Raw genomic sequence first — 11,754 nt, forward strand, 5'->3', positions numbered from 1 at the left:
TTTTGTTAGCCACATGCTTAGAGTACAGCAGCGGTGTAATGCAAACTCCAGGGGAACCAGCACAGTCATAGGGTGCAAAGAATGTCTATGTCCTGATCATTGACGGGAAAATCCCACTTTACTGTGTGCTCACCAGACTTGATCTGGATTCTTACATACTTAGCTTTTGGTGGAACAATGGCACCCTGGCCTACAGTCAAGGGACAGTGACTTGGATGTTTAGCCTCTAAGAAAGAAGCAATCGGGAAGACCCACTGTTACCAAAGAGTAGGAAGATTGTCAGGGGGGGCAAAGAAAATAAGCTTATACGGTATTTCCATGGGGCAAAATGAGGACCAAGGGGGTAGGTCACAGGAAGGCAAATTTCATCTCTGTAAGAGGAAGAACAGTTGTCAGTGAGGCTACTTACCCCGTGAGCTGGTTTGCCATGGGGAGTGCCCAGGACGAGGAACGCAGGAAGAAGCTGCATGTTACTTGTCGGGGCTGCTAGAGGTTGTTCAGAGTTAGGCAAAATTGGGCTAGATTACTCTTAAGTCCCATTTGGATCCAGTGATTTTCCAAGTAGCTTTCCATGGGGATAAGATAAAACAAAGGTTTATTTTTTTATTATTATTATTTTATTTTTGGTTTTGTTTTAAATTTAGGGCATTGTAAAGTATTCTTTAGTCCTTTCTTTTACCAGTATCCATGAAAAAAAATTTTGAGATGAGAGTAGCCCTAGGACACAGCCCAAGTAGGAACCTAAAGTAGTACAGGTGGCATTCACTTGCTCTCCACACTCACTTATGTCCTGGCATTTTAACTGATTCATAACCAGCCAAGCTCATGTAATTGATTTAATTGAACACTCCTTGTCCAACTGTAGAAACAAATGGGCAAGTAACCTGCACTTACCATGACATCATTTTATTATCTCTAACCTGATCTATTGCCTGGATACTTGTAAGAAGGGCCCTTTGGCATCCCTGACACGTTGGGAGGATGCCATGGTTGGTTGGCATTCTTCAGCCTTCAGGCAAGTAGTTGTGGCCAGTCATCCAATAGGCCAACCCACCTGATGCAGTTTTACTTCAACATAGCACAGTGTGAATTGCTCAGGCTCTAGAGTGAGACATAACCTGGATTTGACTCCTTGCTCTTCCATTTTTTGCTTGGGAGACCTGGGCAGCTGTATTTATCTGAGGCTCATTTTAGTCATGGAGAAAACAAGAATAATGGTAGGAGCATACCCTAGGTTGTGTGAATTCGCATGTAAAGTGCTTAGCACAGTGCCTGGTACATAATAAGTGCTCAATAAATGTTAGCTTAATGGTTCCACCGAGATTCTTTCAAAGTTCTGTGAATGAGATGACCATCTGCCTTTATCATTTGGCAAATGATTTTAATTTTCTTCCATGAAACAGTATAGAATCATAGGAGCTCAGTAAGTGCCTATGATTCAGACCTGTGTGGAGGGAAGAGTTATATCACCTACAATCACCTCTTTTGCTTACTCTCATACTGACCCCATCAGAGTCCATGGTAGTGTAAGTCCACTTCTTAAAACTTTCACAAATGAGCAAAAACCAGTCACAGCATATAGAGGCACTCTGGGCACTTTTAGAGAATCATGATGTGATTTAATGGTCACCTTGCTGCCACTCAGGATCTGCCGGGTGCTCAGTTCATGCATCAGATATTTTAGAGAAGGCTCACTAGATGTGTTACCTTTTAGAAATCAAAGTACCTGGGGCCATGATACTTCAGTTCCATGCATAAATGCCTGCATGACTCAGTCTAAGCATAGATCTTAGATCCATGTCTTAGGCCGACCCTTCTCCCATTAGCCTTTGTAGAAGGTTGATACTGCAGTTGTTCATTTGAGTATTATTTCTGTGCCTTCAGTCAGAACTACTCTGAAGGACAATTTTCATGATCCCATTGAGAGAGAGAGAGAGAGAGAGAGAGAGAGAGAGAGAGAGAGAGAACATATGGATGTATGAAAGAATGGCCACCAAAATATTAATGGTGATTATCTTAATTCAGTAGAATTGTGGGTGATGTTTTTCTCTCCTGTTGTGCTTTTATATGTTGATTTTTTTAATACAACATGAAGTACTTAATATTTTAAAGGCCATTTTAATTGTGGAAGATAACGGAAAGATGATAGTCACTCTCACTCAATGTCTCCTTCCCAAGAATGTTGATTAAAAAAATTCCTATGCAACTTTAATTCCAGAGAAAAGTTTCTAGCAAATAAATTTATAATTATTCTTCATTAATGAATTCTTTGAAATCTGTCCTATTTCCCTTTTGCATTTACCAAAAACTTACAGCCAAAATGAGATTGTCTTCATTTTAATTGCTGTTTCTAATTTTCTAGGTAACTTCATCCATTTGTAAGATAGTCTTCTGTATAAATAGATTTCCATCTTTTTACATGTGATTTGTCTGGAAGTTGATAGTAAAATTCACCTCTACGCATACTACCTACTATTATAGTTTACTTTTGACAATGTCACACTGAACTTGTATATAGTGATTTCAGCAAGACTTTGACCCAGTCTAGTCACTGGTGAAACCCTGTGGGCGAGATTAAGCCATGTGGGCCACGTGTAAGGGCAGGCACGTGGAACCCACACAGGCCCAGGCATGGCTGCCGAGCACCGATTCCTGCCCTGCTAGGGGCAAAAGCACGCCCGCCTCCCTCACCATGTTCTGCACAGTGACCCAGGGCTTGTACTATTGCCTGAACTCTGAGGTCAGTCAGAAGTCCACAGATCTGAGGTCACCCCCCTTCTATTGTATGAAATACTGTTTAAATACTCAACCGTGACTAATTGTGCCTTAATTTTTTAACACTGCAAACAAATCTAGTGAATGTTGAGGCTTTGCAAATATAAACAGGTTGGTAGTCAAAGAAGCAAATAAATGCAAGACAAATATATTTGTACATATGATCTTCTCATACCCCTGTTTCGTAGTACCTCAGTGAGCAAGGGTAGTGAACTTCAGTTCCCAAAGGAGGTTTACCGCTCTGCTTCATTATTCAGAAAACCTCGTTATATCCCAACATTTCCCAGCTTTTATCTGTACCAGCCTATTTGTCCCTCAACATAAGAAAAGACAGTGTTTTTCATTGTTGTTCGAGGAGCAAGTTGTGAGATAAGGTAGATGATGCAGGAGGATTTGAGCCAAATGGGAGGTCCAGCTAAGAATCCTCCACAGCTCCTAGATTCGGATTCATAGAACTCGTGCCCAAGGATCTGCCCGGGAGTATAGTCCAGACGTTCAAGATTCAAAACCATCTGAACCGGAGGAAGTGTGGTAAAATAACTGGAACAAGTATAGAATCCTGTAGCACAGCCCAAGACCAGGAAGCCTGGCTCTGCAGCAGACCCGAGTTGTCCCCACCAATATTCCTGGTGAGCTGGTGGCCTCTGAGGTGCAGTGACAGACATGTATGAGCCAGATCAGAGGAATTGATGTTTTTATTTGACCCTCTTTTCAGTATTTCTGAGTTCTCTACACACACTCTTTAAGAGGAACATTGACGTATTTCAATATAAAAGGATCTGAAAATGTAATCATCTTTATGTCTTGGGGGTGCTTGGCTCAGAAGAGCAAAGATGAGGATGATGTGAGGGATGTATTTGAAGGGATCCCACAGATGAGACCAGCTGCTGTTTACTGAGTGCTTCCCAAGAACTTACTCCTGTGTGGAACTCTGTTTCTACCCAGGTTGCCCCTGTAACACTCACAATAGTCTCGTGATGACTAACCAGTGCATATGGAGGGGGCTTACTGTGTAGTTCAGGAGCTCTGGAGACATCCACAGAGGAGAGGTAGAGTAACACCTAATATAGGAAAGAATTTAACTGCCGATCAACAGTGTCCATCCATGACATGGGATACCTTGAGAGCTGGTGAATTACCAGAACCTGCTTATGTGACAGAAACCACAAGGCCGGCACTGTTCAGAGGCAGACCCTGTGTCAGGTGCAAGTCTGAGGCTCCTTCCAGTTCTGAGAGTCCCTCTTCAGTTGTCTGTCCTTTCCTAGGAGGGATCAGAGCCCAAAAAGAGGTATTGCATGCCCTGCTGGCTGGCTGCCTCTTTTAGAACCTTAACTATCAAAACTATTTTAAAACTTTTTTTTTTTTACCACCTGCCACTGTAAGAACTACATTTTGTATTGTGACATATTCACATGTGTATAACTGAAACAAGTTTCACAAACACCTCCCTTACTACATCCTTATTCTCGGATCTCCTCTCTGTACCTTGTTGTTGTTAATACTGGTCATGAATTCCCACATTGATTTTTACAGTCCAGTAATAGTCTTCAGCCTGCAGTTTGAGAAACACAGATCTAAAGAATTTTGGATTTCTGGTTCTCAACAGAATACCTTTTGCTTAGTTACACTGGAATCCATCTTCGATTGTTTATTTTTCCGAGACAGCCTTCCTTATAGCAATGCCAGCAAAGATTTGAACTTGCCCCCAGTTTGATAATGAATCCACCTCTTTCTCCTCTCAGCCACTCTGAGCCTGAGATATGTACACAAAATAACCTAAGTGAGGCCCAGAGGAGCTGCGTGACCCCTGAGAAATGCCATAGGAAGAGGGCCTGGGGTTCAAGCCCAGCATTTCTGGGCCCACCTCTTTCTTTACACTGCTGGTCTTTGCCTGCTCCAGTAAGCCATTTAAGGGCTAGAAATAATGTAGTGGAAGAGAACACAGTGGGCTTTTTAGAAATGTGATGGCACAAAGAAAGTTAAAGGCAGTGGGGACCCCTGATTGGACTCCCTCACTGTCTTTTTTTTTTTCCCACAAGTACCTTTAACCTTCTTATAGCTACATTAGCTTATAGTTTCTTAGAAGAGCAAAATTAAGTTTAAAAATCTTGACTCACCCATTGAAAGTTCTCCTACCTAATACTTTACTTTTCTGAGGAAATTTTATAAAATCGGTATGTGATCTTCAAGTGGACTGCGATGAACAGTGTGAGGTGGTGAGCGGCCTTCCTGCTGCGCCCCGCCAACCCTCCCCAGGCACGAGGCCCTGCCCTGCAGGGGCGCTGTGGGAATGGGGCTGTGCTGCACAGTGCTCAGGCTTAGGCACCAGTGGGAGTGATGGCAGAGCCTCTCGGTGTCACACAGACACAGGGGACCTGCTGCCCCCACCCTGGGGAGTTAACAGAGGCTTCCTGGAGAGAGTCACTCAGGAACCAGGCCAGGCATAATTTAGGACACAAAGAGGAAAAAGCAGAGCTGGTTCAGGGAGTGGTGGGCTTGATGTGTCTGCTGGAGGCAGTAGGCCGACTACAGAATCTGGACTGTGCCCTTATAAGCAGTAGGTAATATCTGAGGCCTTTTGGCACAAAGATGATTCCTTAGAAGTTGCCTTGCCTGGGAGAGACTGGAGGTGGGAGGTTAAGTGACTACAGAGCTGAGGAAGGAAATCCAGAGATGCTGGAGAGTTGTGTGGTGTCCAGAGATTAAGCGGTTTGAAGTGTGGGTCTAGAACTGAGCAGAGAGAAAAGAGCACTACTAGAGACCAGAATCGGGGTACCAAGGAAGCGAACCAGCTGCGCGAAGCTTCAGGAAGCTAGGGCCGTCCCACAGAGCCAGGCTGTGGAGGGGTGGTGTCCGCCCCAGGGCAGAGCAGGGGGCTTCCCAAGACCCCGGGCACCATCAGACACCGGATTTAGGGACACGTGCACATACAGTCTGAGGAAGTCCCGTAAGAGAGCCACACGTCCCAGAAGTCTACATTTCACAAATTTTATTTCAAAATAAACATAGATACTCTTGTCCCAGGTATAAAGGGGGATCCTATTTTAAAGAGATAGCTGCAGATTTCAGGACACTCAGCACCGAGAACTTGCATTCAAACCAGGAAAAGTTGTGAATTGTATGATAATCGTTCCTGCATTTTTAAGCAGGATGCTGGTTAGCCTGTGCTTTTCCCTGCGTTCCTTTTGGGGGGACTAACACATTTCTAAGGTGACTGAGCCACTTGACCACAGATCTGAAGCTGCTGAGTTCAGGAAAATGCTAATGGCTTACTGACTTTCCCAAATGGGGCTGGGAAATGGTGGGGGACAGCCCCAGCCCACTTTTCAGTTAAGATCACTTTCTCCGTTATTTTAAAATATTGGCCACTCCCTTTTAACTAATTCTTGACCTCTTTTTTTCCCTTCTATTCCACAGGGTAGAGTGGTTTTGAAGAAGAAAAAAAAAAAAAACTGCTTTCTGACTGATTGCCTTGAAGGAAAAAAGAACCTATTTTTGTGCATCATTTACCAATCATGCCACACAAGCGTTTATTTTTAGTACATTTTATTTTTTCATAAAATTGCTAATGCCAAAGCTTTGTATTAAAATAAATAAGTAATAAAATAAAAAGACCGTGCCATTGAGTATTTTTCACCCACCTGTGATTGATCGGAAGGCTGACCTGGAGATCACATACCCCAGTTTCATTTGTGTGTGTTTCAGAGACAAACTGTGCTCATGACTCCCCCACAGGAGGAGCAGTGATGCTGCTCCTGTTGGTATTTTCACACTGGTTCCTCCTGGTGCCCAAATACGACCAGAGCGTGAGCACGTCCTGTGCAGTAATGCCCACTCAAGCACCCAGTGGGTTACTCCAGTAGACTTGCTTCAAGGTCACCATCCTCTCTGATAATCTCTTGCTCCACCAGAAGAACATGGTTGATCTGCCTCCACTGGAACATCAGCCCCACAGCAACAGGGACATTTAGCTGTGTCGCTTGCCTCTATATCCCCCCGTGCCTAGTAGAGTGCTTTTTGCACATAGTAAGTGCTCAATAAATACTTGTGGGATGAAGGAATGAGTCTATGGAAAATTTTCCAAAATACACACCGATGTGTAATAAATTATATCTGTCCAAGGTGTTTTTCTCCCTAGTTTGTACAGTATTTTTTTTAAAGCAGCAAATTCTAAAAAGTTGGAGGAGAGCAGTTTTACAAGTGGAAATCTTTTTTCCTGTATTGACAAGAAGAATGTTAAAATAGTTTATGTTCTATTGAATCATATGCTTGAAGGAGTATCAGTATGTGTAAACATTCTAAGCAGTGAATCTTCAACCTTTTGCATCAGTATGCCTGAGGGATGAGAATTTACTCCCGAATTCCCATCTGAATTTGGTCCCATCAGTAATGGGTTCACTACAGCAGTCATTCTCAAATTGGTAAGGGGTTGAAGATTTGTATCTATTTTGTTGAGATTTAATTCACATACCATAAAATTTGCCCTTTTAAAGGATAAGCCATGTCAGTGGTTTTCAGTATATTCACAAGGGTGTGCAACCATCACAACTGTCTAATTCTAGAACATTTTCATCACCCCTAAGAGAAGCCCTATACCCATTAACAGTCACCGCTCACCCTGCCAGCCTGGAAACCACAAATCCACTCTCTGTGGATTTACCCATTCTGGACATTTCATATAAATAGAACTGTTCAATGTGTAGCCTTTTGTGTCTGCCTTCTTTCACTTAATGTAACATTTGCAAGTTCTTCCATATTGTAGCATGGGTCAGTACTTATCCTTTCTGGCTGAATAATAATTCCATTGTGTGCATAAATATACCACATCTTGTTCATCCAGTAATGGACATGTGGGTTGCTTCTACCTTTTGTACAAGTTTCTGTGTGAATGTATCTTTTCAGTTCTCTTGGGTGTGTCCCTGGGAATGGAATTGCTGGGTCATATGGCAACTCTAGAACTTGTTGAAAGACTGCCAAGCTGTTATCCATAGCAGTGGATAGCCCACCAGCAGTGTACAAGAGTTCCAATTTCTCTTCTTCCTCACTAACACATTATTATTATTTAACTTTTTAAAAAATTCTAGCCATTTCTAGTGGGTACAAAATGTCACCTTATTATTTGCATTTTGACTTGGTTTTAATTTGCATTTCCCTAGTGACTACTGATGTTGGGCAGCTTTTCATGTGCTTGTTGGCCACTGGAATGTCTTTAGAGAAAGATCTGCTTGACTCCTTTGCCTGTTTTTTCAGTTGGATTGTCTTTTTGTGGTTAACTTATAAGAGTTCTTTATGTATTCCAGATTACTAGACTCTTATCTATGATTTGCAAATATTTTATCCTATTCTTTAAGTTGTTCACTTTCTCAGTGGTAACTTTCAAAATACAGGTGTTTCATTTTGTTGGAGTCCAGTTTGTCTGGCTTTTTCTTTGGTTTGTGTTTTAGGTATCATGTGTGTAAAATCATTGCCTGATTCAAGATGACAGGAAATTTAACAAGTTTTTAACAAAATTTAACATGAGTTTTATAGGTTATTTCTTATATTTAGGTCTTTGACTCATTTTGAGTTAAAATTTGTATATGGTGTGAGGTAGGGGACCAACTTCATTCTTTTGCATGTGGCTATCCATTTGTCCCAGTACCATTTGTTGGAAAAAATTATTCTTTCCCCATGGAGGTCTTGGTACCCTTGTCAAAAACCAGTTAAGCATAATATATGAGTTTATGTCTGGGCTCTCAATTCTATTCCATTGGTGTCCATTTCTGTCCTTGTGTCAGTATCACATGATACTGACTGCTGTTGCTTTGTACTAAGTTTTTAAAATTGGGAAGTGTGAGTCCTCCAACTTTGTTATTTTTCAAGAGTGTTTTGGCCCTCCAAGGCCCCTTGCATTTCCATATGAATTTTAGGATCAGTTTCTCAATCTCTGCAAAAATGCCAGCTGGGATTTTGATCAGGATTATGCTGAATCTGCAGATCGTTTTAGGTAGTAGTGTCGTAACAGTATTAAGTCTTTAATCCATGAACAGAGGATGCCTTTTTATTTATTTAATTTTTGTAGAAATATGATGGATTTTTTATTCTTGCAACCTTGCTGAGCTCATTTACTAGCTCTAATAGCCTTTTAGTGGATGCCTTTGAATTTTCTATATAAGAGGTCATATCATCTGCAAATAGAGATAATTTAATGTTCTTTCCGATCTGAATGCGTTTTACTTCATTTTCTTGCTTAATTGTCCCTGGCTAGACCCTCCATTAGTGGAATGTTGAATAGAAGTGGTGCAAGCAGCATCCATGTGTTGTTCCTTATCTTGGGGGGAAAGCTTTCAGACTATCACCATTGAGTATGATGTTAGCTGTGGGATTGTCATAGATGCCCTTTGTCAGATGGAAAAAGTTCCTCTCTATTTCTAACTTGTTGAGTGTTTTTATCATGAGTTTTGGATTTTGTCAAATGCTTTTTCTGTGCCTATTGTGATTATTTTGTAGGTTTTGTCCTTTTTTGCATTAATGTATTACATTGATCAATTTTCATGTGTTGAGCCAACCTTGCCTTCCTGGGATAAATCCCCAGGCAAGTGGTCACAGTGGGATTATGTTTTTGTATGTTGCAGAATTTAGTTTGGTAGTATTTGCTGAGGGTTTATGCATCTGTATTCATAAGAGGTATGGGTCTATAATTTTGTGATTTCTTTCTCTGGCTTTAGTATCTGTACTGCTGGCCTCATATAATGATTATGAAGTGTTTCCTCCTCTGCTGTTTTTTGAAAGAGTTTGAGAAGGATTGGTGTTGATTCTCATTTGTTTGGTAAAACTCACCAGTGAAGCCATCTGGCTCTGAACTTTTCCTTGTGGGAAGTTTTTTGATTACTGGCTCACTGTCTTTAGTTCTTACGGGTCTTTTCTATTTCTAGTTAAGTCAGTTCCTATAGTTTGCATCTCTGTAGGTAATTGTCCATTTCATCAAGTTTATTTTATTCATTGGCACATGATTGTCTATAAGGTTCCCTTGTAATCCTTTTTTATTCCTGCAGTGTAGGTAGTAATGTCCCCTCTTTCATCCCTGATTTTAGTAACTTGAGTCTTCTTTCTTTTTTGCTTGGTCAATTCAGCTAAAGGTTTGCAAATTTTGACCTTGTCAAAGAACTAACTTTTGGTTTCATTAATTTGCCAATTTTTCTATTTTGTATTTAATTAATTTTTACTCAGATCTTTGTTACTTTCTTCTGCTGCTTGGTTTGGGCCTAGTTTTTTCTTTCTCTTTTTTTCTCAAAATGGAAAAACTTCAGCTCTTTCTCCTTTGTTAATATAATTATTTACAGCTATAAGTTTTCATTTAAGCACAGTTTTGCTCATCAATAGGGTTTTGGTATATTGTGGGTTTTATATCAGTTATCCCAATTTTTTTTTTCTAGTTTCCCTGTGATTTCTCTTTTGACCCATTTGTTGTTGAGGGGAGTATGTTGCTTAAATGCCACATCTTTGTGAATTGCCCAAATTTCCTTCTCTTACAGATTTCTAATTTCATTACATTGTGGTTGGAAATATGCTTTGTATGATTTCAATCATTTTAAATGTATTGAGGCTTGTTTTATTACCTAACATATGGTCTGTCTTGGAGAATGTTCCATGTTCACTTGAGAGAAATACATATTCTGCTATAGGGTGGAGTGCTCCGTAGATGTCTGTTAGCTCTAGTTGTTTAATAGTGTTCAATTTTCTTGTTCCTCTTTTATCTTCGATCTAGCTGTTCTGTTATTGAAAGTGGAGTACTGAAGATTCCAATGATTATTGTTGAATCTATTATTGTTTCTCCCTTCAATTATGTCAGTTTTTGCTTTATGTATTCTGGGGCCCTGTTGTTAGGTGCATGAGTAAGTTAAAGGATTTTCAGAAGCCGCAGAGGTTATTTAGTACATCTTTATCCCTTGAGATTCACTGGTTCAGTGGCTCTTCTGATATTTCCAGCCGACTCTGTATGCTAGAGAATTCACCTGAGTGTTTAACTTTATTCTCTAGAGCAGGCTGTGTTGAGGTTGGCTTCTTCCTCAATACCTACAAAATATTTTTTTCTTCTAGCAGTATTTTCATAAATTAGTAAGATAGTTCCTCCCCACCTCACTTTATTCCAGTAAAAATTAACCTAGTTTGTTCCCTTTACTCTCCTTCCCATTTATGGTGAGTTGTGATTTTCCTTCATAAGCAGGAGATGTAAGAGTGTTTAATGACAATGCTACTGTCTCTATTAATGTGCTTTTGCCTTTTCACATTGTTTCAAGCCCTAGCAGAGAGTAAGACTTTTTTAAAATAGTAAGTGCTTTTCAGAGCCAAATACAGAATTTTTACAAGAGCTAAGAAATGAAATGAGTGAATTAACAGGATGGAGCTTTCCATCAGTCTTAGGAAAGATTTGTCATCTGCCATTGAAATTTGAACCTACCATTTTATGGCTTTGAAGTTTAACTGGCACCATTAAGTTTTTATGTTTCAATTAGTCTTGGTCTCTGTTAACTCTGAAGGCGGTATGTTGTATATGTGTGCACGTGTTTGCACGTGTTATCCTTTACATGGGCTTTGGTTCCTTAGAATCAGAGTTCAAATTATCATCCAAAGGCAGTTGCTTATTTCTTCACAGTCACAGCGCTACCAACAGTGAAGTCAGCTTTATGAATAGAAGAAATGTATGAAGTTGAGTTTACTTGTTTACTTGTTTACTACTTTAAAAATTGTTTACTACTTGTTTACTTGTTTACTACTTTAAAAATTAGAAGATGACCAGAAATTAGTCTGGAACAGATTGATATTTCACTTTGAAGCCCTTACTGGGAAACTTTGTAATCCTGAAGAATTAGGTGGTTTTTGCTTTTTGTTTTCTACACATACCAAAAGTAAAAAGTGTTTCTCAAGAGTTTTATTTCAAGGAAGACTCAGTGTTTACAACAGACAAAAGGTAGGTAAGAATACGGTCTACAGTCCAAA

The 11,754-nt window shown here is 40.3% G+C and overlaps 1 protein-coding gene across 1 annotated transcript in view; it reads left to right on the forward strand.

Moving 5' to 3' along the window:
- Window positions 1–6,387, forward strand: part of RNF130 (ring finger protein 130) — a gene marked incomplete at its 5' end in the record, with an annotated part of 107,703 nt that extends 101,316 nt beyond the window's left edge. Inside the window, one exon of the mRNA XM_040444717.1 lies at window positions 6,193–6,387. Coding sequence (XP_040300651.1) covers window positions 6,193–6,208 — 16 coding nt within the window. The remainder of the gene's footprint in view (window positions 1–6,192) is intronic.
- Between the last annotated feature and the right edge of the window lie 5,367 nt (window positions 6,388–11,754).

The sequence above is a fragment of the Herpailurus yagouaroundi genome, unplaced genomic scaffold, assembly GCF_014898765.1.
Source record: "Herpailurus yagouaroundi ecotype Mexico unplaced genomic scaffold, PumYag 192, whole genome shotgun sequence".
In the NCBI taxonomy this organism is placed as follows: domain Eukaryota; kingdom Metazoa; phylum Chordata; class Mammalia; order Carnivora; family Felidae; genus Herpailurus; species Herpailurus yagouaroundi.